This window comes from Pongo pygmaeus, chromosome 3 (genome assembly GCF_028885625.2).
Source record: "Pongo pygmaeus isolate AG05252 chromosome 3, NHGRI_mPonPyg2-v2.0_pri, whole genome shotgun sequence".
NCBI classification, from domain to species: Eukaryota; Metazoa; Chordata; class Mammalia; order Primates; family Hominidae; genus Pongo; species Pongo pygmaeus.
The window spans coordinates 67634804-67662729 of NC_072376.2; the positions used below are offsets into that span (position 1 = coordinate 67634804).

Here is a 27926-nt window from a genome sequence, read left to right on the forward strand (position 1 = left end):
ACCAGGAGATTATATCCCACACCTGGCTCGGAGGGTCCTACACCCAGGGAGCCTCCCTCATTGCTAGCACAGTAGTCTGAGATCAAACTGCAAGGTGGCAGCGAGGCCGGGGAAGGGGTGCCCGCCAATGCTCAGGCTTGAGTAGGTAAACAAAGTGGCCTGGAAGCTCGAACTGGGTGGAGCCCACCACAGCTCAAGGAGGCCTGCCTGCCTCTGTAGGCTCCACCTCTGGGGGCAGGGCACAGACAAACAAAAGACAGCAATAACCTCTGCAGTCTTAAATGTCCCCGTCTGACAGCTTTGAAGAGAGTAGTGGTTCTCCCAGCATGCAGCTTGAGATCTGAGAATGGGCAGACTGCCTGCGCAAGTGGGTCCCTGACCCCCAAGTAGCCTAACTGGGAGGCATCCCCCAGTAGGGGCAGACTGACACATCACACGGACGGGTACTCCTCTGAGACTAAACTTCCAGAGGAACGATCAGGCAGCAGCATTTGCGGTTCACCAATATCCGCTGTTCTGCAACCACCGCTGCTGATACCAAGGCAAAGAGTGTCTGGAGTGGACCTCCAGTAAACTCCAACAGACCTGCAGCTGAGGGTCCTGACTGTTAGAAGGAAAACTAGCAAACAGAAAGGACATCCACACCAAAAACCCATCTGTACGTCACCATCATCAAAGACCAAAGGTAGATAAAACCACAAAGATGGGGAAAAAACAGAGCAGAAAAACCAGAAACTCTAAAAATCAGAGCGCCTCTCCTCCTCCAAAGGAACGCAGCTCCTCACCAGCAACAGAACAAAGCTGGACGGAGAATGACTTTGACGAGTTGAGAGAGGAAGTCTTCAGAAGATCAAACTACTCCAAGCTAAAGGAGGAAGTTCGAACCCATGGAAAAGAAGGTTAAAACTTTGAAAAAAAATTAGACAAATGGATAACTAGAATAACTAATGCAGAGAAGTCCTTAAAGGACCTGATGGAGCTGAAAATCACAGCACAAGAACTACGTGATGAATGCACAAGCCTCAGTAACCGATGCAATCAACTGGAAGAAAGGGTATCAGCGATGGAAGACGAAATGAATGAAATGAAGCGTGAAGAAAAGTTTAGAGAAAAAAGAATAAAAAGAAATGAACAAAGCCTCCAAGAAATATGGGAATTTGTGAAAAGACCAAATCTATGTCTAACTAGTGTACCTGAAAGTGACGGGGAGAATGGAACCAAGTTGGAAAACACTCTGCAGGATATTATCCAGGAGAACTTCCCCAATCTAGCAAGGCAGGCCAACAATGAAATTCAGGAAATGCAGAGAATGCCATGAAGATACTCCTCGAGAAGAGCAACTCCAAGACACATACTTGTCAGATTCAAAAGTTGAAATGAAGGAAAAAATGTTCAGGGCAGCCAGAGAGAAAGGTTGGGTTACCCACAAAGGGAAACCCATCAGACTAACAGCGGATCTCTCGGCAGAAACTCTACAAGCCCGAAGAGAGTGGGGGCCAGTATTCAACATTCCTAAAGAAAAGAATTTTCAACCCAGAATTTCATATCCAGCCAAACTAAGCTTCATAAGTGAAGGAGAAATAAAATACTTTACAGACAAGCAAATGCTGAGAGATTTTGTCACCACCAGACCTGCCCTAAAAGAGCTCCTGAAGGGAGTACTAAACATGGAAAGGAACAACCGGTACCAGCCACTGCAAAAACATGCCAAATTGTAAAGACCATGAAGGCTAGGAAGAAACTGCATCAACTAACAAGCAAAATAACCAGCTAACATCATAATGACAGGATCAAATTCACACATAACAATAGTAACCTTAAATGTAAATGGGCTAAATGCTCCAATTAAAATGCACAGACTGGCAAATTGGATAAAGAGTCAAGACCCATCGGTGTGCTGTATTCAGGAAACCCATCTCACATGCAGAGACACACATAGGCTCAAAATAAAGGGATAGAGGAAGATCTACCAAGCAAAGGGAAAACAAAAAAAGTCAGGGGTTGCAATCCTAGTCTCAGATAAAACAGACTTTAAACCAACAAAGATCAAAAGAGACAAAGAAGGCCATTACATAGTGGTAAAGGGATCAATTCAACAAGAAGAACTAACTGTCCTAAATATATATGCACCCAATGCAGGAGCACTCAGATTCATAAAGCAAGTCCTTAGAGACCTACAAAGAGACTTAGACTCCCACACAATAATAATGGGAGACTTTAACACCCCACTGTCAACATGAGACAGATTGACGAGACAGAAAGTTAACAGGGATATCCAGGAATTGAACTCAGCTCTGCACCAAGTGGACCTAATAGACATCTACAGAACTCTCCACCCCAAATCAACAGAATATACATTCTTTTCAGCACCACACCACACCTATTCCAAAATTGACCACATAGTTGGAAGTAAAGCATTCCTCAGCAAATGTAAAAGAACAGAAATTATAACAAACTGTCTCTCAGACCACAGTGCAATCAAACTAGAACTCAGGATTAAGAAACTCACTCAAAACTGCTCAACTACATGGAAACTGAACAACCTGCTCCTGAATGACTACTGGGTACGTAACGAAATGAAGGCAGAAATAAAGATGTTCTTTGAAACCAACGAGAACAAAGACACAACTTACCAGAATCTCTGGGACACGTCCAAAGCAGTGTGTGGAGGGAAATTTATAGCACTAAATGCCCACAAGAGAAAGCAGGAAAGATCTAAAATTGACACCCTAACATCACAATTAAAAGAACTGGAGAAGCAAGAGCAAACACATTCAAAAGCTAGCAGAAGGCAAGAAATAACTAAGATCAGAACAGAACCGAAGGAGATAGAGACACAAAAAACCCTTCAAAAAATCAATGAATCCAGGAGCTGGTTTTTTGAAAAGATCAACAAAATTGATAGACCGCTAGCAAAACTAATAAAGAAGAAAAGAGAGAAGAATCAAATAGACACAATAACAAATGACAAAAGGGATATCACCACCGATCCCACAGAAATACAAACTACCATCAGAGAATACTATAAACACCTCTACGCAAATAAACTAGAAAATCTAGAAGAAATGGATAAATTCCTCGACATGTACACTCTCCCAAGACTAAACCAGGAAGAAGTTGACTCTCTGAATAGACCAATAACAGGCTCTGAAATTGAGGCAATAATTAATAGCTTACCAACCAATAAAAGTCCAGGACCAGATGGATTCACAGCCGAATTCTACCAGAGGTACAAGGAGGAGCTGGTACCATTCCTTCTGAAACTACTCCAATTGACAGAAAAAGAGGAAATCCTCCCACACTCATTTTATGAGGCCAACATCATCCTGATACCAAAGCCTGGCAGAGACACAACAAAAAAAGAGAATTTTAGACCAATATCCTTGATGAACATTGATGCAAAAATCCTCAATAAAATACTAGCAAACCAAATCCAGCAACACATCAAAAAGCTTATCTACCATGATCAAGTGGGCTTCAACCCTGGGATGCAAGGCTGGTTCAACATACGAAAATCAATAAACTTAATCCAGCATATAAACAGAAACAAAGACAAAAACCACATGATTATCTCAATAGATGCAGAAAAAGCCTTTGACAAAATTCAACAACCCTTCATGCTAAAAACTCTCAATAAATTAGGTATTGATGGGATGTATCTCAAAATAATAAGAGCTATCTATGACAAACCCACAACCAATATCATACTGAATGGACAAAAACTGGAAGCATTCCCTTTGAAAACGGGCACAAGACAGGGATGCCCTCTCTCACCACTCCTATTCAACATAGTGCTGGAAGTTCTGGCTAGGGCAATCAGGCAGGAGAAGGAAATAAAGGGCATTCAATTAGGAAAAGAGGAAGTCAAATTGTCCCTGTTTGTAGATGACATGATTTTATATCTAGAAAACCCCATTGTCTCAGCCCAAAATCTCCTTCAGCTGATAGGCAACTTCAGCAAAGTCTCAGGATACAAAATCAATGTGCAAAAATCACAAGCATTCTTATACACCAATAACAGACAAACAGAGAGCCAAATCATGAGTGAACTCCCATTCACAATTGCTTCAAAGAGAATAAAATACCTAGGAATCCAACTTACAAGGGACGTGAAGGACCACTTCATGGAGAACGACAAACCACTGATCAATGAAATAAAGGAGGATACAAACAAATGGAAGAACATTCCATGCTCATGGGTAGGAAGAATCATTATCGTGAAAATGACCATACTGCCCAAGGCAATTTATAGATTCAATGCCATCCCCATCAAGCTACCAATGACTTTCTTCACAGAATTGGAAAAAACTGCTTTAAAGTTCATATGGAACCAAAAAAGAGCCCACATTTCCAAGTCAATCCTAAGCCAAAAGAACAAAGGTGGAGGCATCACACTACCTGACTTCAAACTATACTACAAGGCTACAGTAACCAAAAGAGCATGATACTGGTACCAAAACAGAGATACAGACCAATGGAACAGAACAGAGCCCTCAGAAATAATGCCGCATATCTACAACTATCTGATCTTTGACAAACCTGACAAAAACAAGCAATGGGGAAACGATTCCCTATTTAATAAATGGTGCTGGGAAAACTGGCTAGCCATATGTAGAAAGCTGAAACTTTATCCCTTCCTTACACCTTATACAAAAATTAATTCAAGATGGATTAAAGACTTACATGTTAGACCTAAAACCATAAAAACCCTAGAAGAAAACCTAGGCAATACCATTCAGGACATAGGCACGGGCAAGGACTTCATGTCTAAAACACCAAAAGCAATGGCAACAAAAGCCAAAATTGACAAATGGGATCTAATTAAACTAAAGAACTTCTGCACAGCAAAAGAAACCACCATCAGAGTGAACAGGCAACCTACAGAGTGGGAGAAAATTTTTGCAACCTACTCATCTGACAAAGGGCTAATATCCAGTATCTACAGTGAACTCAAACAAATTTACAAGAAAAAAACAAACAACCACATCAAAAAGTGGGCAAAGGATACGAACAGACACTTCTCAAAAGAAGACATTTATGCAGCCAAAAAACACATGAAAAAACGCTCATCATCACTGGCTATCAGAGAAATGCAAATCAAAACCACAATGAGATACCATCTCACACCAGTTAGAATGGTGATCGTTTAAAAGTCAGGAAACAACAGGTGCTGGAGAGGATGTGGAGAAATAGGAACACTTTGACACTGTTGGTGGGACTGTAAACTAGTTCAACCCTTGTGGAAGTCGGTGTGGCAATTCCTCAGGGATCTAGAACTAGAAATACCATTTGACCCAGCCATCCCATTACTGGGTATATGCCCAAAGGATTATAAATCATGCCGCTGTAAAGACACATGCACACGTATGTTTATTGAGGTACTATTCACAATAGCAAAGACTTGGAACCAACCCAAATGTCCAACAATGATAGACTGGATTAGGAAAATGTGGCACATATACACCATGGAATACTATGCAGCCATAAAAAATGATAAGTTCATGTCCTTTGTAGGGATATGGATGAAGCTGGAAACCATCATTCTCAGCAAACTATCGCAAGGACAAAAAACCAAACACTGCATGTTCTCACTCATAGGTGGGAATTGAACAGTGAGAACACACGGACACAGGAAGGGGAACATCACACACCGGAGACTGTTGTGGGGTTGGGGGAGGGTGGAGGGATAGCATTAGGAGATACACCTAATGCTAAATGATGAGTTAATGGGTGCAGCACACCAACATGGCACATGTATACATATGTAACAAACCTGCACTTTGTGCACATGTATCCTAAAATTTAAAGTATAATAATAATAATAATAATAATAAAAGAAAATGGATCAAGAGCATGAGGAGAAGAAAATATTGTCATGGGCACTTTTGGAAAATATAAATAATCTGTACCCCACCTAAATATGTTTGGCTGTCCAGCTGGGCAAGGCAGTGTTTGACTAATACTGGGAGTTTTCCCTCCAATCTAGAGGATGGAAGATATCACTCATGCTTCTATGCTGGTTTCAAAATAATTGAGCCCAGAAAGCTTTGTTAGTGAAAGGCCTGTTTGCCATTCTTCCATAATGTTTTTTAACAATATAACATTTTTAAAAATACTTCCGGATAAGAAACTGAGCCAGGGAACTTTCCTCTCCCAAGTTTGCTCCATCAAGTCCCATAAAGTAAGCCAGACGAGCTCGGGAGAAGAGCAGGTTTACCCACTAGATCATTTTTGCAGCAGTTTTGAGAAAGTGTTTGAAGTAACTTGATGTACTTCTCAACCAGAGGATAGACTTCCGGTTAGCCACACAAAGCTGTCAGCTTCAAAGGGCAGTGTGTGAAGCCCCCTAGGGAGTGGTTCTAGCAAACTAGGGAGAAACAGCTTTGGCAGAACTTGACATTCTTCAAACAGCCTTTTCTCTAAAATCCTTGTCCATGGAATACCTTGAGCTCCTTAGAGGAAAGCTTGATAATGATCTAATAAATAAATCAAAACATACCTTACCCCTCTCCCTACAACATTAATTTAATTTAAAACTAGTATTAAAACTTAAAGTATAATAAAAAAAAAAAACCTAGCATGTCTAATAGGCAGCACTTTTAAAGTGCATTTCTGGAATTTGTGGTTTGGATCTCAGTCTCCTGAAAATAATTTATTTTCTATCTACTCCATATGTTTGGACCTCAGCTTGTTTTGACTAAAGGACATGATTTGTCAAGATGTTTTCTCTGCTAAAATTGACATGAGAAGGGTGGGTTTTATCTAATGAAACTGCATGAGGCCCTTTTACCTCTTTTTATGTGTGCTTTTTAAGAAGTTCTTTTTTTGTTCTTTCATTTCTTATGTGGCCATGCTTAATTGGAAAAAAATTTTAAAACTATGAAAAAGACTCACAGAAAGCCCAGTGCTTACCTCTGGGTCCCTTATTTGAGTGGATATTAGTCCCCCATTCCTTAAGTGGCAACAAAAAGAGGACCACAAGGAGAACTAGAGCAACCGCTCAGGTAGGCTTTGAAAAGCTGTTGGTGGTGAGGGGGTAAGAGATAAAAGTCTTTCCATTGGAAGTAAGATGCCAACAAATTGCAATAACTTAAAGAAAGGAAAATTTATTATGAGGCCCATGGGATGTCCTGGGGAACCCAAGGGCAGCAGTGAGAGAGGCCTCAGTAAGGATTGAGACTAAGAACTGGAAAGCCATCAGGAAACCAGGCAGTTCTGTGAGACCCATTCTGCCTTGCATGAGAACGGTGCCCTGCATTTTGTAAATGCTCAATAAATAGTATAAATGAATGGTTGAGTAGCCATGCCACAGCTTTGACTGAACCTTATCTATCTTAGGTCAAGCCTGAATTCCCAGGGAAGGGCCTCTAGTTGGCCCACGCTGGGTCGGGGGCCATTCCAGGACCAATCAACTGTGGCTGAAGGACAGGGTCACATTGTAACTGCATGGATGCTAGGAGCCTTTTCTATGACCATGTGGGCAGGGGAGATTGTTGGCTTGTGGATTGGACAGATACCTGCAGAGGAATATACAGCAGGGGTAAAGGATGCTTTGGAATGCAGAGCAAAAATGATGGGCTGTCAGTAAAGACTGATGTCAGGTCCTTGGATGGTAAAAGCTGAACATGTCTTGGAGGTCATCTAGTCCCGTTCCACATCGTTCATAAAAGAAAACCAAGACAGGATGCAGTAGTGCTCCTGTAATTCCAGCTGCTGGGGAGGCTGAGGCAGGAGGATCGCTTGAGCCCAGGAGTTGGAAACTAGCTTGGGCAACATAGCAAGACAAAAAAGAAAGAAAGAGAAAGAGAAAGAAAAAGAAAAAAAGAAAGAAAGAAAGAAAGGAAGGAAGGAAGGAAGGAAGAAAGAAAGGAAAGAGAGAGAGAGAGAAGGAAGGAAGGAAGGAGGAAGGAAGGAAGGAAAGAAAAAAGAAAGAGGAGAGGTGAGAAGAAAAAGCAAGATTCAGAGGGTTGAACTATTGGATTAGGTCCATTGGACTTAAGGGCATTTCTGACAAGAGGAAAATATCTCAGTGTTCATGTTTGTTGATTAAATGAGTACAAGTCCTGGAATTCCTCTTTGCAACACTATTTGAAACCATTGTTTATATTTCTTTTTCTTAATCATACTCCATGCTATGAAATAGGGTTCAATATTTGCATAACATTAGCTAAACATGATCCATAAGTTCAAGTGATATAGATTTTCGTATGAACTGTAAAGCAAAGACACAAACTTGATTTTGGCAGTCTGTATATTGCATCTGACAGTGTGCAATGATTGAGAGGCTCTTTTGTATGCTAGTCATTGTTGCGGTTAAGGAAGATATAGAGACAAACCAGGTTCCCTACCTGCCAAAGCACAGCTATATCATGTGGCTTACAGTTTGTTAAGGAGATGGATAAGAAAATTGAGGATTGCAGAGAGGAGAGATAAGTGATGTGGTGGACGGGATGTGAGGGCACAGAGGAGTAGCTCAGTCAGGGAGTCAAAGAAAGCTTCCCAGGGGAGTTGGATTTTGCCAGACCAGCAGCAATTAGGAACTCCAAAGTAATGAAATGCCATCATACATTGAGGTGAGTACAGGCAGTTCCAAATGGCTGGAGCTAAGGGTAACCTGCAGGGAGTAGAAGAATATGAAGACAGAGATAAGCAGAAACTAGATCTCAGAGGGCTGGAGTTTTGACATTTGACCAGAAACACTGAAGTGCCATTGGATGTTTGCTAGGAATATATGATCAGTTTACATTTTATGAAGTTCACCCTGGCAGCAGTGCACAAGACAGAAACAAGAGCAGACTGGCTTGGGGAGGGAAGGTGAGAAGATGAAAGTCTAAGGTCAAGTAGGGCCAAGGGGATGAGGGGGCAGGGATGAAGCTGTTGGATTCCACAGGACGGGGATTGATGGGATGCAGCCGTAAATGAGTGGAGGCTGTCTAGGGCCATTCGCTTAGTTTGGAGTGACTGGATGGACAGTGTTAACATTGTTTCTACTGGGAAGCAGAACTGGAAAAGAAGAAAACTTGCACTTTAGACTTGTTGAATTTAGGAGCCTGAGAGGCAGCCTTGTAGCTCAGCAGAGCCTGGGCCAGTGGTAGCAATCTGGGGACACTGGCATGTGTGAGGCATTGAACTATGGACAGGGACAGGGCCACCAAGGGAGGATGTTTGGGAGAAGAACAGGGGCCAGAGGCCAGAGCAGTCAGAAACACAGCTTGTCATGGAGCAAGTTGAGCAAGAGGAGCCCTCCAAGAAGGGAGAGAAGCTAAGAGGGCTTAGAAAGTTGAGGGCGGGGGGGGGGGGAGTTTCAGGAAAAAGGAAGTCATCAACTGCAGCAAATGAGGCAGAGAGGTCAAGCTGAACAGCCGACGGTCTCTAGCAGCATGGAAACCTTTTGCAATGGGATTAAGTGTAAGTAAAAGTAAGTCCCACAAGGCTCTGGTGATTGGCTGATGTTTCTAAAGAACTAAAAATACAGAGTTTTAAGAGATGAATGCTAATAAAAATACTTTTTGTCTGAAGAATTTGTTGAGAAAAGGCGGTATGTGGAATGAAAGGTAGAACGGTTACAGCTCTGCAGCGAGATGGACTTTGATTTCAACCTCAACCCTACAGCTTACTAGTTCAGCTGCTTTGGACAAGTTATTCCACCTCGTTAAGCCCCTGTGTCTCTGTGTGAAATGGGGCTTCTGCCTGCTTCATAGATTCTAAGGCTTGCATAAAGTGATGCTTGTCACTTACCCTCCCCCACCTGATTTTCCTCCATAGCACTCACCACCTTCCTTACTTACCCACTGACTTACTGATTTTATTGACTGTCACTCTCCCTCCACCAAAATATAAGCTCTGTGACAGCAGAGGTTCTTTTCTCTTTGGTTCACTGATGAATCCCTGATGCTTAGAATGGTGTCTGTCCCCACAGTAGTTGGTCAATAAATATTTGTTGAATGGATGAATAAATGAATGAAACATGAGACGTGAAGTGTTCAGAGGGAGTGGCAGTGCTGTTACTAATTCTCGGCAGGAGAAAAGCCATTACCAAGGGCCAACTTCAGTGTCAACCTGGGTGCTTCCTAGGCTTAGTACCCCTTAAGGCCAAAGCGCCTATTGAACTGTCTTCCTTCTACAAGGCCCTGCCCATAGTTGGAGAATGACCTGCCCCTTGCTTGTTATAGGGACAAATGAGTCACAAATAAAGAGAAACTGAGTGGAGGAGCACCATGTGGAGGAGGAATCAGGATCCCATACTCTTAGAGGGCGCCTAGAAACTGGAAGCAGCAGCAGAAACCCTTCTTTTGACAACCCCATAGAAGACAATCAACACATGAAAGAGCTCTCTCAGGGGCGCACACCTCAAAAGGGGTCTCAGCAGCCTCTGCTGCAAAGGCTGGGATAGAATGGTGGAAGGAAACTGTCTTCTCTCACCAGAACTGATGTCTTAAAATCACAGCCAGCAAAGATTTAGAAAATGAAAGAAAGAACAGTGACTCAGACTTGCTTTATTAATCTGTGCATTTGCAATTGCAGTAGTTATGCTTCCGTCTTTCATCTTCAAAGTGCCTTATACCATGAACTAACATGCAAACAGGACTCAGTCATGTATGGCTGATTATAAGGAATGTGTTATTCTGATAGAAAAGACTGAAAAGACTCCACTTTCCAACAGTCTGTTGACTTAAACGGCTCCACAAGAAAAGTCTGGTGTCAAAACATGACTCTAAACAGAAACCAAAATAGCAAACACCAACATGCATTAATTGGACCCATTTATTTGTACCAAAACCAACATTCCCCCACTCCTTAGCCACAGGGTATTGTTCTTTGTTGTTGCAGTTTGTTTCTTTTTTTCGCTTTTCATCTGTCAATACATCCTTCCAAGATTCTCCCAATGTACTTTGGATTCCAGACTCTCTTATAGAAAGCATATGTCTTTGGGAACATATTGCACCACGTTCAAGTTCTGGAGCCAATTTATTTCTGTCCCAGGATTAACTGAGAAACAACAATTGTTTGTAGGGCTGGAAGGAAGGTCTGGATTACTTACTCAGCCAGAAGAACTATGCATAAAGCAAAGGGAGAGTTTCTAGGAAAAGAAGGGCCTTTCCTGTTAACCTGTGGATATGATTCATTCCTTCATATAACTATTTCATTCATGCAACATTTACTGAAAGCTTACCAGGTGCTAAGTACTAAGCACAAACAGGCCAAAACCCACTGGTGTAGTCCACACCGTGTCTATAGGTTACAGGCCTTTCTTACTGATATGGAAAATCCCCAAGGTGTACGGTTGAGTAAGTATAAGGTAGAGTGTTAGAGTTCAAGATGATGATTACCTGTGGGGAGGTAGTGACAGGAGTAGGTTATGAGAGGGTCTCTTCAGGGTGCTGGTTTTCTGTTTCTTGGTCTGGGTACTGGTTACACTGGTTTGTTTACTTTAAAATTAATGGAGCAGCACACTGGTGATATGCATACACTCAGTAAATTATCATATGTTTAACAGATGTTCCAAAAAACACATACCAGGTGTTCAGGTATGGCACAAGCCACTGTGAACGGATCCAGCAAATAATGTGTGTGGAGGAGATGAAAATAGAGTCATAAACCAGAGCCACATTGTAAAAGCCTTATATGCTGAACTGCAGAGTTCGAACTTTATCCTAAGAGCTATGAGACTCTATGCAGATAATCTGAGCGTGTGATGGAGCTGAGAGGTGTTTTAAGAGTGTGGCCTCTGGCGTTTTGCTCCTGGATCCATTACTGTGCGTGAACCTCAATCTTTGCATTTGCAAAATACACTAATAATTGTGTTTGCTTTCCAAAGATATTTTGAGAATTAAATAAGATAATACACAAAAATAATACAATGTTTGCTGTATTCAATAATAAATATTTGTGTTTTAGAAAACATACTTGGCAGAAATGAGGAGAATGAATGGGATATGGCCAAACTGCGGATGGGGAGACAAACTAGAAGGCTATAGCAGTGATCTAATGTGGAAGTAATCAAGGAGATGTTGATAACCTTAAGTAGGTAGAATGAATAGAACTTCATCTGGGAGATGAAAGAAACAGCAAAGTCTAAGATGTCTTTCATGTGCCTGGCTCAGGTGACTGTGAAGGTGGTGATGCTGATAGAAATTCAAGAGAAGGAAAAGTTTTGGGGAAAAGATCATGGATCACATTTGAAACCTGTTAAGTTCAGAAATCCCGGGAGGTGTCGTCCGCAGGAGCTGGGTGGTGATGTCCACAGGAGCTCAATAGAGATGACTGAGCAAAAGGCATAGGTTTGAGAGGTACCTAAAAGATATTGAAGGCACATGAGAAGATGAGGTCCTTCAGGGATGTTGCATTGAGTGCAAAGGGCAAGGAGCCAAGGATGGAGCCATAAGTAACAACATTTAAATGGGCAGACCAAGAAAGGGAACCTATTAAGAAATCTGAGAAGAAATAATTAGAAGGGTAGAAGGAACTACCTAGAGAAAGTACTCTCATGGTACCTAAGAGGGGTGTCATCAGCTGTGACAGACGCCATAGAAATGTCAGGTTAGATGATGACAAAGGAGTGTCCATTGACTCCTACAATATGATAGCCATTGGTGACTCCCGTGAGAGCAATTCCAGGGTACAGTAGGACAAAAGCAGCATTGCTATGGTGTCTGGTATGCAGATTGGAAGAAAGCAGTTGACAAATTCATCAGGGGGAAACAGAGGTGCAGAGCAGGATGCGGACTTGAGTCTTTTTCTAAAGATGAGAGTGTTTTGAAACTTTTTCCAGTATTCACCACCACCTATTTTGAGGTCATTAGATAGTCCCCCAGTCCTCTCTCTTCTCTCTGTCCTTCCTTTCCTCCTGCCTGCCTGCCTTTGCATTCTGAATTTCCTCTTCAGAAGCCAAGGAATAACTTATGTAACTTGGAACACTTAATGCATCATCCTTTCAAGTGCTTTTAGAATAAGATATTGAGACGTGGGTATAATCAGGCAAGGGAGCCAGAGAGTTCAGCTGAGAAAGGAGTTGGGGGGTGGTAAGAGAAAGGGCTTCCTCTTGCCCTGCTCCTCCCCCAGGCACTCCTTGGGACTGCCTGTGACCCACAGATGCGTTGTGTTGGGCAAGAACACTTACTACCTTCATTCCCCCTCTCCTTGCTGGAGGTGAAGCCTGTTGCCTACCTTCTGGCTTTGGTGGCCATGCAGGCAGCTGGCAGACTTTTTCCTGCAAGGACTCCATGCATGCTCCATTCTGGCTGGGCCTCCCTGTCCCGCTCCACCCTTCTGGTGACTGATTTTCTCTGGAACTTGACTCACACTATTTCTCCTCCCCACTCCTCATCAAACCAACTGTGGCTTCCAGATTCAGCTCAAAACATACTGTCTTCAGGAATCCCTTCTTGTCCCCTCAGTGTCTCCATCACTGAGTCTAGTTATTGGTCGTTTCGCATTTCCTGAGTGGTTACTTTGAGTTATTCTCATTTTAGTATATAAGAATATTTTTGCCTCATTGATGAAATCATAAGGAATCAGGAGGAATTCTCCACAGCATCTAGTGTAGGTTTCATGCAACATGGACCCTCAGCTCAGGCTAGCTTGAAGAAGTTAAGGGCTGTAAGTCTGTACTGTACTGTAAGCACCTTGAGGGTGGGCCCTGTTCTCTTTCATCTTTGTACACCCTCTGCCTCCACCTACCTAAAGCTTTAACTATTTATTAATTCCACTAACATTTATTGAGCACCTATTATGTACCAGAAATTGTACTAGGTAAGCTGGGAATAGCATAAACCAGGAGGATGAGGCTCTTGCCTCATGGAGTTTATGTTCCAGTAGAGAAGATGGCCAACAAGTAAACAAATAAATAAACAAACAAATAGAGTAACCACAGGCTGTGGTAGATGCTCTGAAGGAAATAAACAGAGCCATGCAACAAAGAAGGGGACACATTTATGCTGAGACCTGAAGATTAACAAGGAAGAAAGAAGTTGTCCCTCAGCCTTCTCTTGTTTTTAGTAGCTCCTGCTCCTTTAACTTTTCTTTCAATGAAATCTTTATTGAAAGAGACATAATAAGGGGCTGTGTTATACATTTTCCTGGTCAGTGAGTTCACAGACCACTGGGACATCTGGTAGCTAAGAAGTCATCATCTCTCTAAGGGATGTTTATCACACCTGCATAATGGATGTAGTGACGCAGGATTTTTCTCACCCACTTTGCCAATCAGGGACCTCCACAGCCAGCAATGCCCCACTCCCAGGCCTTGCTAGGCCCCGGGCCTGCCACAGGAGATGCCCCACCTACTCGGCCCACTGGGCCATACCTGGCTTGTGCACTGGCTTAGCCTGTGGCTAGGCAGGCATGCCCCAGCTCACCCATGTTATAGCTCATACCCACATTCGGTGGTTCCCGAGTTCTTGTCCCATGCCCAAGAAGAAAAAGGTCACACTGACAATTGAAAAGTGAGGAGGGTGGAGAAGAATTTTATTGAGAAACAGAACAGCTCTCAGCAGAGAGGGGATGCAAGGGTGGTCCTCCAACTGAAGTCAGGTGGTTTTTCTCTGTGTGTGGCTGAGTCCGGGGCTTTTATGGGCTCAGAATGGGGAGTGCATGCTGATTGGTTTGCAAGTATGCAAAAAAAGGCTAAAACAAAGTCACCGCTCAAAGATGGAAATGACAGTGTAAAAAAACAATTAGGGAAGGGTAGGTATATGTAAAATAGGTGAAGGGTAGGGATCAATCAGAGGAAAACACACCAAATGGGAAGACAGGTTCTCAATCCAGTCCATGGATTTACCCGGGACTTGTAGCTAGGCTTTAAACTGTCAACAGGTTTCACCAGGGACCCACCCCTGTCTGCCTAGGATTTGTCTGCCTCCTGCCACTATCAATAGTAGTCCTGAGGTTTCTACAGAGGGACAATGAAGATCGTACCCAGCTGCATTGTGCCTGCATCACTGCCATCCATCTGATATTGCTGGTGTTTTGTTTTGCAGGTGAGCCGGCCTCATCCTAGTGACTACCCCCTCCTGATCCTCTTTGTGGTAGGTGGGATCACAGTCTCTGAAGTGAAAATGGTCAAAGATCTTGTGGCATTGTTGAAGCCAGGAACCCAGGTACTGAGTCCTCCATGATTTGAACAAGAGCTCAGAGGTAGGGGTGTGAAGGGTGGGTGAGGGCCCTCCACCTATGGGTCCCAGTGCTCCTCTCCTAGCCTGCCTGCCCATCACCCTCTTGGCTTTGTTCCCTCCCTCCTGCTGCCACCTGTGTCACAATGTCTTCCTGCAGCCAGAACCAGCCCTACATGCCCTGGAGTTCCTTTGTTCCCAGTGGTGGAGGACTGGGTCATTTTGATAAAGTCTATCGTGACAGGTTAAATGCTATGACACCAAGCAAATGAGTCCTAAATGGAAACTCTGTTCTTTGCAAAATAATCTGGGGCAGGGTGGAGTCCGGTGGGGTGAAGGGAGGGAGGAGAGCTCTTCTTTTCTAGCTCTGGACTTCTGGGTCTAAGGTACTGTTATCCCTATTCTTGATTCCTTAGGGGCCTATATTCTCTGGCATCCAATCAGTGTTGAATCACTCAGGAGTTTTCACTGCTTTCTAGGCTCCAGATATGGGGGGATAACTCCAGGAACCACCTCCCAACTGTGGCAATTAGAGGGCGGGCCCAGAGGAGTGTGGGAAGGATCACTGTCCAGACAATGACTAGTGTTGTAGCTTTCTTCTCCATACCTCCTGCCAGGCCCCATCCCTCCTGCCAGGCCCCATCCCATCCCCTAAACAAGAAAACTGGCTCTGTTGCCCAGTGGTGAAGAACATAGACCTTTCTATTTTATGGGCCCAAGTTCCAATCCTGCCTCTGCCTTTGACTAATCAGGTGATCTGGGAGGGAAAAGCCCTCAGTTTCCTCATTTAGGAAATGCGCCGGGGTGGCTGTGAATCTTAAATCAGAAGAGGCTTGAGAATATGCTTCTTAGCACTGTGCCTGGCTCAGAACGCTCGGTCAATGATGGCTGCAGTTATTCCCGGCCGTTCTTCAGCAGTCACCACACTGCTGTGCTGGAGGGTTTGAGGCTCACAGCATGATGCAGCAGGAGCCCAAGGAGAGAGGCTTTTGGAAGAGGAGAACCCCTGCCTCTGGAAGTTCTCATGTGACTGGGGTTGCACAGCCTGTTAAATTGGTAAGATGTAAAACCCTTGCCTTAGTGTGTTCCCCTAAGCAGCCCCTGAGCCAGGGATGAGAGAGCAGGTGGTTTACTTGGCAGATGATCCCAAGAAGCAGAAGTGAAGAACTCAGAAAAAAAAAGACAGTGAAGAAGAAAAGCCACAAAACGACACACTGCCAAGCTGGGTATGCTCTGGGCACGGTCCTCTGGGGGCCCCTGAGGAGCTGGTGTTACATGGCTCAGAATTGTCATGCCAGAGATCAGAGAGCCTGGGATGTCTTCCCTTCCACTCTCATCCTCCCAGGTTGAGACTTGACTCTGGGGGTGTTATCTTCCCAGTGCTCTGGGGTTACAGCTTTGTGCCACCTCCTACCTCCACCCACTACTGTACATATCCACACAGCCAGCTCCAGGAGCTGCATCCTTCCCTTTTGTGACACCCTACCTGTTGCTCCAGGCTCTTTCCACATCTCTACCCGCATCCACCATCTATACTGGGCAATGCAGCTCTGGACTTCTCCCTGACTACTTCATATTTGCTGGCCTAGTCTCCTCAATCAAATACAAATTCCTTGAGGACAAAGGCTGGGGCTTTCCAGGCCTGAGCACATGGCAGTGGCTCAGTAACCCTTGTAGTTTGAGGGGTTTATTGACTCCACGAGAACTGGCCTGGTAGGAGCAGTCTGTGTTGTTGGATTGGCTGAGCTACCAGGTTAAGCCAAGAAGGTCTGGTCCCTGCTGGTCTCCAGACACCCACCTGAGGAATGGGACCTGGGTACCTAGAGAGCTACAGCAGACTCTTGAGCAGGGGAGTGGCCAGTTTTTGACTATGACCATTCTTCTGTTACTATCACCTGTTATGGTCATAGCTGGTGAGATTTCTGATAAATTTGTAAATTCTGTTTCATTTAACACCCTCCCTGCCAGCAGTGATAAGGTTCTGTTTAACGAATGATTGCCTTTTTGAGCAAGACCTCTTTTTTTTTTTTCATCAGAAACCACACTTCTTGCTGCCTCTAACATGGTGAACCAAATTCTTAGCTCTTCAGAACAGTGATGCATTGTAATAGCCTGACAGACATGTTAATCCCTACTCTAAAAGGATAAAATGCAGACGTTTTCAAAGTCCTGTGACCTGAGTGTGACAACAGAGTCCCAGAATCTACAGTGACTTTGCTGCAATCTGACCCTGTGCTCAGTCATCTGCAGAGAGAGCTTCTCAAAGAATTTTGAGCTTAAGGATCAGCCTTGACTGCTACTTGCCCTTTGTGCAAAAAGCTCCCCTGAAGAGTTAGCAGGCCCTAGGAAGATTCCTCAGGCAGCAGGGGAAACAGAAAAGGCATTCTTTATCATGAAGTCCTTCATCTCCACATTTTTGAAAGGAGGTGAATTACCTGGATGTTTGCAGAGTGACACCTGCTGTGGCGGGTCTCCCTTTCTTAGACCTTGACAGACACATAGCTGCCCTGGCCCTACAGCAAACTCTGCCAATCTGAGACAGGACCAGCTTCCTGCTTTTTAGAGTGCAGCAGAAATCATGCCTTGCTGCCCTAGCAATACATGAAGTGGCATGCGTGCTAGTTCCATTGACTGCTCAGACTCAGACTTCTGTTCGAGAACACATGTGACCTAATTGAAGGGGATAGGTTCTATGGAAGCTATACCCAATAGACTGTCTAAGACCTTTGAGCAAGCAAGGGAGTAACCCTCACTTGATCATTGATGTAAACAGCAATAATAGACCTAGCTAGTGCTTCCATTCTGGCTTTACTATCCAGCCTTTACTTGACCATCTCCCAGGATGAGGATTTGTCCCCTCCCACTGCAGCCTATTTGAGGCTTGGAGGGTGGATTAGTCAGGGTTCTCTAGAGGGACAAAACTAACAGGATAAATGTAGATAAAAAGGGGAGTTTGTTAAGGACTATTGACTCACACAGTCACAAGGTGAGGTCTCACAATAGGCAATCTGCAAGCTAAGGAGCAAGGAAGCCAGTCTGAGTTCAAAAGCTGAAGAACTTGCAGTCCTATGTTTGAGGGCAGGAAGCATCCAGCATATGAGAAAGATGTAGGCTGGGAGGCTAAGCCAGTCTGGTCTTTCCACGTTCTTCTGCCTGCATTTATTCTGGCTGTCCTGGCAGCTGATTAGATTATGCCCACCCAGATTGAGGGTGGGTCTGCCTTTCGCAGTCCACTGACTCAAATGTTAATCTCCTTTGGCAACACCTTCACAGACATACCCAGGAACAATACTTTGCATCCTTCAATCTAATCAAGTTGACACTCAATTAACCGTCACGGAGGGCTTCATTCTTGGTTCTAATATCTCCTCTAAATGAAGCCCAAATCTGCCTCTTTGGCACTGTCACTCATCAGTGCTGGTTCTAGCTCTTGAGCCACATAGAATTTAAAAGAAAATGAGATTCATCCCTCTTCTGCACGACAATTCTGCAGACATATGAAGATAGCTCCCAAGTCCTCCCCCAGGTCTTCTCTTCTCCAAACTGAATATCATCAGTTCCTGTAGCCACCCCACTCTTACCCTGTGAAACAGACCTGAATCCCCTGACGATCTCGCAGCTCTCCTCAACCCCAGTTTGTCTCCCTCTCTCACACTTGATTGGAACCAAAAGCCAAACCTTGGTGTGGACTGATCAGCTCAGAGAAAATTAGGGTCACCTCCTCCTCCTCTCTACCATAGCCTACAAAGCCCACATGATCTCACCCCTGCCTACGTCTGGGGCTTCTTTTCCTACCACTCTTCTCCTTGCATATGCCCCTCCAGCCTCAGGACTCTGCATTTTTCAACTGTTGTATTCTCAGCACCACAAACAGAGTCTGCCACTTAGTGGATATTCATGAATGTTAATTGAATGTCCAATACTGAACATTAGAGACTCTACTTGTGCCATTCCAACATAACAGAAAAGCAGCTTTTATAGACAATTAAAACCACTTTGTCTTTTGTATCTATTGCTATTATTCCAAATCTTCCCTATTCTGCTGCTGTGTGGGTGCTCTTTGGATCCACATACAGGAACTTGCAATCATTCCTATTAAGCTGGATTAACTAATGATTCATCAGGCATTTATTGACTATCTAAAAAGCAAAAACATGATCTGCTCTGTGCCAGGCATTGTCTTTTATGCTAAGGACAGAACAGTGACCAAGCTAGACACATTCCTACTTTCATGGAACTTCCATTCTACTGGGTAGTAACTGACAATAAACATGGAAGCAACAGCTCATGACAAAAGGACAACAGACATAGATGGGTGCTAGTGTAGAAAAACCAGGAGGAATAGCTTCCTTTAGATAGCACAGACTCCCATGGAGAAGGCTTTGGATCTGAGATTTAAAAAGCATTCGGGGATCAGCTGTTCAAAGGAAATGAATAGAATCCATTCACAGCACCTCCAGAAATGAACTATCTTTCACAAAAAGTGGCAAGAATAGCATGAAACATAGGAAACCAGAAACCACATACCTACCTGCTAGCCTCTGATGACTGCTCTGCTCTAAAAGGGACATGTTTTCTCCACTCTCCTGCCTGTGGCTGTTGGGAGATGTGCTGATGAGAGAAAATGGGTGCATTGGAGAAGGTCGTCTTTCCTGTCTACAGAAAAGGGATCAAGAGGGCAACCTCCCCCATCCCAAACTGCCACAAACACCAAGTGGGAGATTCCAGGTTTCCCCTGCTCTGATCCGCATGTGCCTGACACCAGCCTCTCTCCTCACTCACTTGATGCCTACTGTGGGACTCCATGGCCAGACAGCTCTGGCTGGCTGAACTTTGTAGCTGGATGGTAGCCAAGAGGCTAGCAGAAGCCTGTGATTGTAAGAAGAAAATAGAAAATAACAGGGAGGGAACCTCTGAGGAAATACAGGGAATGGCCAGCTCAGGAAAAAGGGGAAGTCCAGTGGGAGAGTTGACCCCCATCCACTGCTTTTCATAGCAAGGCACGTGCTTGCCGCACCCACACTTTCCTGTAGTTCTGCATTTATAGAGTTCAATACTTTTTTTTCCTTTTTTTTTTTTTTTTTTTTTTTGAGACAGGATCTCACTCTGTCGCCCAGGCTGGAGTGCAGTGGCATGATCTCAGCTCATAGCAACCTCCACCTCCCACGTTCAAGTGATTCTCCTTCCTTAGCCTCCCGAGTAGCTGGGATTACAGGCGCCCAGCACCACTCCCGGTTAATTTTTTGTATTTTTAGTAGAGACAGGGTTTTACAGTGTTGGCCAGGCTGGTCTTGAACTCCTACCTTACTTAAGTGATCTGCCCACCTTGCCCTTCCAAAGTGCTGGGATTACAGGAGTGAGCCACCATCCCCAACCCAGAGTTGAATATTTAGTGAAGACACAATACTTAAAAAAAAAAAAAAATAGTTTTGCACGCAACTTAAGAGGTTCAAGGATCCCTAATCCTGGCTCCAAAACCTACCCCCAGGTTATTCTAAAATTGATGGGAAGCCCCAGGGAGACAACAGCGGAAAGATCTGAATCACACTTCAGGTCTTCTGAGAGCCTTATAAGCACAACACAGTGGCTCTGAGGCAGTGGTAGCCAGGTCAGATGTTTCCAGGTTTTTCAGTAAGGCTAATCCACTGTGCCACTGGCTTAATGATACAAACCTTCTGGGTTTAACACAGGTGTGTGAGTGTGTATGTGTGTGTGTGCCTATACAGCGTGAATACAATATATGCTCCAAAAGCTGCCTATCAAATGAATATGCATGTTGGTGTCTGTGCATATGTGGGTCACTTTGGGGAAGAATCTCCCAAATGTAAAAGAAAAGGGGAGAAAAAAATGTACCCCTTGCTCCTTTTGATATTGAGTGTTAGAAATCAGGGGGATATGGAATGTAAATCCTGGACTTCCCTGTTTCTTCTGTGTTCAGCAGAAATAGAACAGGAAGATGCTGGCACCTACAAATTACAGCCATGGTTTGGAGCAACGGAAAGCCCAGAGGGCTGGGTCATTCCCAAGGGCTGGGCTGCCCATGTGGATTTCAGGGCAGGCCTGAGAACAAAGACCGAACATCCCCCTTCCAGCTGGAGTAGAGAGCAAGTGTGGGCCGAAGGCTGCTGGAGGGACTTGGTTCCCTGGCTGATGTCCTCCACCCCATCTCACAGTCGGTATATTTTTTTGATGTCAAGTATCTGCTTTGACACAGAGGCTTGTTGTTGATGAATGAGCTGCATCTTCAAACATTCCTTGATAGAACTGCCTGCAGTTGGCAACACGTGCCGACACCTAAGTCATAACTGCCCTGCAGCTTGCAGTGTCGTTCAGGCTCTTTGAAAACAATTTTTTGTTTTCCTTAAAAACCCCATTTCTCATATTTGAGTGTGAAATTTATTTTTAATCAGCAAAGATTCTCTCCCCACTGGCTGTTTTTGTGGAAGGTGTTCTGGTGGGTAGATGGTGCAGGGCAGGTATGGTGGCTGGGCCAAGCTCTGAGCACTGCGGGGTGCTCTTGACTGTCCTGGACGCCTCTGGCTTGAGAAGGAGGCTGACCACTGCCACCAGCCCTCTTGGCTATTAGCAGGTGAAAGTGAGGTGGCTAGGAGTTGATGGTTCGGGGTAAAGTCAGCTGACTCTTCAGCCCTGAATGACACACAGGCCTGTGTTGAGAAGAAAAAACAAAAACAACCCCCAAAAAGGAACAGGAGGAAAGAGAGGGAGGGGAAGGAGAAGAAGGAGAAGAAGAGATGGCAGGGACCCTGAAAAGGGGAGAGGGAGAGGAAGCAGGGAAGACCAGGTTTAGGTTCTATGTACCTCTGATTTCTAATACTGAGAATCAAAAGAAGCATTTTAGAAAATGCAGAGAAAAGTAGCCATATGATGGGCAAGGATTGAGCATCACCCGTGGGAATCTTCTTCAGTGCCCTTGGTTGCCTGAGAAAAGACCAGTTCTCTGAAAGGAATTCTCTAGTGCTTAATTTGTCCACTATCACATGTTTGATGATTATGTTTAAAAATAATTAAATGTCATATCTGATCAGCCAATTTCAAACTCTTCTATTTTCTTTTTCATTTTTGAGCATCTTTGTTCCTGTTTAGGGCCCACTTTTTAGAATTTTAGGGTGATCTTAGCCAAATAATGTAGAAATGTTCTAGTAAAATGTGCTTTAAAAATTCTGAAAATTCAAAAAAGTAGCCAATACCAGAAGATGCCTAAGATGCAAGCATACTTAAAGGCCGCCAACTATTATATTTCATGCTCTATGTGAAATGTCAGCAGTTTGATCCTGCTTGCTCTTCAAAATAGGAATTAGAGACAAGTAGGTTTTTCATCGAATGGAGAGGAAACACATTTACCTGGAGCTGTCTGAGCATCTTCTACTAGAGCTGCCCTGAGTGAAAACTTCCCACTGACCGTGGCTGCACTCCCTGCCTCCTTCACTGCTGTATGGTTTTTGTTCGCTCAATCAGGCACTAACTGACTCAATCAAAGACCTGCTGTGTATCAGGCACTGTGCTAAGAAACAATGAAAAGACTCAGTTAAGTTGACAGGGAATACCATGAGATACTAACAGCCAGGGGGACACAGTCAGGCTTGGGGGAGGGGTAGTCTGGGAAGGCTTTCTGGAGGGAGTGATGCCTGAGCTGATTGTTGAAGGGCAATGGAGGAGGGGTCTTTGGGCAGAGTGGGGAGCTCCTCTCCCAGACAAAGAAGCATCCCCAAAATGCCGGGTGTGAAATTGCTAGGAGTTAGGGAGGCTGGAATGTGGGACTGACTTGGGGGTGTGGAGGCAAGGGCCGGATGTGGAGTGCTGGCAGCATTCAGATTCTGAAGTCCTGTGATGCTCTCCGGGAGGGCTGGGCTTACCAGAGGGCAGTGATGAAGCTGCAGGGATTTTAAGCCTGGGAGTAATGCGATCAGATTCACACTTGGGGTCACTGGCTCTGGCAACTCCACCTTCCCTACATCTGTCCCATAACTGCTGTGAGCTGGGTGGAAGGATGCAGCCGGGGATGCACATAATGAGGACAGTGACGGTGACAAAGGCAGTCATGGCAGCTGCAATTCTAAGCCCCTCTGGAGCCTGTCATTGTGTCAGATATTTTACAAAGATGTTCACATTGATCCTCACATAATCATATGGGGTGAGTATCCTTCCCACTTTACAGATGAAGAAATTGAGGCTCAATGTGGTTAAGCAACCTCTCCAGGGTCATTCATCTGGCAAGTGGCCCAGCCAGGGTCCAACGCAGACTGGACCCTCCTAAACCTGTGCTCTTAACCACTGTGTTATCCCAAAGCCTCCTGGCCTCAGTCCTGCAGTCTCCCCTCCACAAAGGCCCCCTAATCTACAGCTTGAGAAGCCCCTGTTTTCCATCTGTTTCTTTTCACCCCTCCACAGAGCAGGCCCCAGACAGCCTCTGGCTGAGCCCTCATGAAGCTGTAGGCTGATTACTGTTAAATACCTGCTTGTTCAGATGTGAGGACTGGCCTTACTGTTCTAGCTCAGTGGCGGTAGCCAAATCCACGGTCTCTGTCAGCCATGGCTGGGAGCCCAACACATTACCCAAGAGTGACAGATTATTTGGGCTCAGTTATTGCTGGTCTGGAAGTCAACACTTTTAGCCTTTTCACTCCAAGTTCCTCAAACCTGCTGAGAAGACTTAGCACCCATGGGGATGGAGACGTACCCTAGCCCTCAGGCCCACCCTCACCCCAGCCAGAGAGGAATCCACCATCTTTGCTTTAGAATTAAAGACCCCAAGGGCTAGCAGTGTGCTGGAGACCACCAAGTCACAGCAGGAGGAGAAGGCCCTTTGCATGAACGGCTGCTGGCCTCTACCACCTTCGAAGAACCTACTTCCAAAGAGCGCAATGTTTGTCTTTATGTGTACATTTAAAAATTTCTGAAGAAGGGCTTCTTTTTTTTTTTTTTTTTTTTTTGAGACAGAGACAGAGTTTCGCTCTGTTACCCAGGCTGGACAGCAGTGGCACAGTCTTGGCTCACTGCAACTTCCACCTCCAGGGTTCAAGCTATTCTCCTGCCTCAGCCTCCCAAGTAGCTGGGACTGCAGGTGTACACCGCCACACGCAGCTAATTTTTGTATTTTTAGTAGAGATGGGGTTTCACCATGTTGCCCAGGCTCGTCTTGAACTCCTGACCTCAGGTGATCCACCCAAATCAGCTTCCCAAAGTGTTGGGATTACAGGCATGAGCCACCGCACCCAGCTCGAAAAAGGGCTTCTTAATTGTGGTCTGTGAATTCCTAGGAGTTCATGAACCATCCCTAAAACTATAACACAAAATCTTGGATGAATGTCTGTGTATTTTTCTAGAAAGTTCTTAGCTTTCATAAGATTCAAAAGGAGATGTAGGACCAAATCACAAAATCACAATAATACAGCAGCTCACAGTTGCTGAGCACTTCCTGTGCTCCACATACGCGATCTTATGTAATCCTTGCCATACTGCCTCAAGCTTGGCACTGTTATTTTCCTTCTGAGAGAGATGAGATGAGCAAGGCTGTAAGTTGTGACTTTCTGGAGGGCATCTGGCCAGTCTGTGTAGAGCTGGGATCTTCTCAGGGTCTGCTGATGGCACTCGCCTGGAAGCCACCAGGCTCAATTACCTACTAGGTTTGGTGAGGAAGACCTGAAATAAGTAGAGACCTTCTCGGGAGACACACATTCAAACGGTGTCTAAACCATGCATGCCGATGATAGAGAAGGCCAATCTTCACCCACTGTTCTCAAAGGCTCCTTGCATGGTTTTCAAGGAAAATCGTGAAACACAGATTTCAGTGAATTTGTTTCTGCCAAAAATATGACTTGGCTGACATTAACTATACATACATATATATATATTTTAAGATAATCCTCTTTCAAGAAGAAGTAACAGAGATGCTTCCAAAGACTAAGTTTTTTAAACAGAAAACTTTCTTATAAGGTTGTTGAAAAATTCTTTCTTTAACAACAAGAAATGCTTCCTTCTCTCTTCCTCTTCTACTTTTTCTCTTCACTGGAGTATAGACTTTTTGTTTCCCACCAACGAGCTCGTGGACATGGGGTTGGTTAATTCGCTAATTTAATTATACCTGGGACAATTTTGGGAGTGGGCAAGGAGGATAGTAAAGTGTGCAGGCCCACTTGTGCCACTCCAAAGGAGCGCAGCCAGGTAGTCATGCTGCAGGCCTTGGAATCCCCTTCCAAGGGATTGTGGGCTGTGGAATTCAGGCTCCAGGACAGCTTTTCCCATAGTCACCTCTTCTTCTAGGGTGCATACAATACTGCTTGTGCAAAACCTAACCAGGCCCTTACAAAGCACATCATGCCCCCAGCCCAGACCCAGGGAATAGGCTCTCCCACTGTTGCAGAGATACATCTATCCTGGAACAAAATCCAGACTGAGGGAAGCAGAAAGGGTCACCATGAAAGAAGCCAGAGGAGCCCAAAGGTGCATGTGGAGTAAGGGAGTAAAGGGCCCAGAGCCCTTGATGACAGGGAAGGGAGGCACGGGGGCACTGGGGCCAGCCTGTCTGCGCTGGGATCCTGACTCAGCTGTTGACTGTATGTGTGTCCTTGTACAAGTTGCTGAGCCTTTCTGTACTTTATTTTCTTCATCTACAAAGCAGGAAAAATAAACGTACTTATTTCATAAGCTTGATATCAGTATCAAATGAATATTCAATGAGATAATCCTCAGAACCTGGCACATCATAAAAATTAACAAGTATTAGTTATGATTATCATCACCATCATCATTGGTATGAGTTGAAAGGTGTCCCCTTTAAAATGTCTTGCAGTCCTAACCTCCCCACTGGTACCTGTGAATATGACCTTACTTGGAAATAGGATCTTTGCAGATGATCAAGTTAAAATAGGGTCTTTAGTGTGGGCTCTAATCCAGTGTGACTGTGTGTATATAAGAAGGGGAAATTTGGACACAGCAACAGACATGCATAGGGAGAGACAATGTGAAGGCGCAGGGTAGCTAGGAGAAAGGCATGGAACAGATTTCCCTCGCAGCCCTTAGAAGGGCTGCTTGAAGTTGCTTGAGAAGTTAGACATGCTTTAGAATTATGAGTGTGAGGAAAATTTGATGTTCCTTAGGATTATATAACTGAGGAGGGAACATTGCAAATAGAGTCTGAGGCTTTGTTTCTCTCTTGCTCTGAAACATTTCTGAAAAGGCAAGGAAGGGAGGGGTAGTGTCTGGGGCAGTGCTGGTAGCCTGCATGTGTTGTAAATCATCCTGCCAACACCTTGATCTTGGACTTCTAGGCTCCAGAACTATGAGACAGTAAGTTGCCATTGTTTAAGCCACCCAGTTTATGGTACTAGGAAACTAACAATCACCATCATCACTAACAACATCCACCTCCTGGATGTGCCTTCTCATGCTCCCTGGAGGAGCAAAGGCTCCCTGAAATGGAGAGAAACCTTGATATTGACATCAAATTACTGCATTACAAAGCAAGAATATGATCCAGTTCAATTTAGCAGCAGGGTAGTGGCTGGGCTCTGCCTCTGAAATGTACCTAGTGCCAGTCTCAGCCATCCTGAGTGCCCCATTGGCTAAAGGTTCAGTAGACACAGCCCAGCTGTCCCACATGCCATCTCTCCCAGACTGTGCCCCCCTCCTTCCAGGCAGGGCACTAGCACCAGGTGCCATTCAGCTGGCTGCCTTCTACTTTTCCTTCCTAGAACTTCGCTTCATGTCCTCCCCCAAAGACATTTGTTGCATTCTATTTCTCATCATCCAATACCCCGAGATTGGCCCCCCTAATTCCCTGCGGTGTGTTTGCCCTCTCCTGTTGTTAGGTAATCGTGCTGTCCACACGACTCCTGAAGCCACTTAACATTCCTGAACTGTTATTTGCAACTGACCGACTGCATCCAGACCTTGGCTTCTGAGCATCGGCTAAGAAGATAAGACCTACTCAAGCTGGAAATGCCGGTGCAATTTTCTGCCACCACTCCAAATACTCCTCCACAACCAGCATCCCTGTCACTAATTGCGAGTATGATGGAATTCTGCCTGAAGGGTCTTGATACCTACTCAGTGAGGTACTTTGCTTGGATTGCTGTGATTCTTAAAAAAAAAAAAAAAAAAGTTTTTTTATTTTCCTGAAGGTGACAGTCTGTCTTTTGGCGAGTCCAATTTGTGATCGTTTCCATTTATCCTTAACCCTCTGTTTGTGATCTTCCTGATTCCACGTACAAGTTCATTAATTCTCAATAAAAGCCTGTTGGTAAGTGTTGGTAGATTACAACTCTTTTAATTTGAAGTTGCTCGAGAAGTTAGACATGCTTTAGAATTATGAGTGTGGGGAAAATTTGATGTTCCTTAGGATTATATAACTGAGGAGGGAACATTGCAAATAGGGTCTGAGGCTTTGTCTCTCTCTTGCTCTGAAACATTTCTGAAAAGGCAAGGAAGGGAGGGGTAGTGTCTGGGGCAGTGCTGGTAGCCTGCATGTGTTGTAAATCATCCTGCCATAACAAAGGACTGCATTGTTCTAGCTGGCCCACTGGGCAGGTCTGCCAGGCTACTTGGAACTGTAGTGGGAAGGTGGTTGATTGGAGGGTTATCTGCATATAAAAGGTTTTCTCCCCTCCAAAGAAAGACTCCAATACAAGATATCTGGTCCCAGGGAGTCTAAATTGTAACAGCAACCCCTATGGACTTTGTGGGTATGAGTTTTGATTGAAATATAAAGCTTTCTTTTCTGTAAGTTTAAGTTTTCCATCTGACCATAGCAGAAAAATCTAGACCCACCTAGTAAAATTTTCTAAGAACTCCAGGGCA

The 27926-nt window shown here is 44.5% G+C and overlaps 1 protein-coding gene across 5 annotated transcripts in view; it reads left to right on the forward strand.

The window, feature by feature from the left end:
* SCFD2 (sec1 family domain containing 2) overlaps nucleotides 1-27382 on the forward strand; it is a 513758-nt gene extending 486376 nt beyond the window's left edge. For 3 of the 5 annotated variants that reach the window (XM_054484287.2, XM_054484286.2, XM_063663687.1), the window contains 2 exons: nucleotides 14979-15098; nucleotides 26939-27382. In XM_054484287.2, the coding sequence (XP_054340262.2) occupies nucleotides 14979-15098; nucleotides 26939-27031 (213 nt within the window). In that variant the 3' untranslated portion in view covers nucleotides 27032-27382. Of the gene's footprint in view, nucleotides 1-14978; nucleotides 16167-16250; nucleotides 16337-21048; nucleotides 21284-26938 lie in introns of those variants that run through there. The other 2 variants (XR_010126050.1, XR_010126051.1) reach the window with 2 other exon arrangements.
* The last annotated feature ends 544 nt before the right edge of the window (nucleotides 27383-27926 follow it).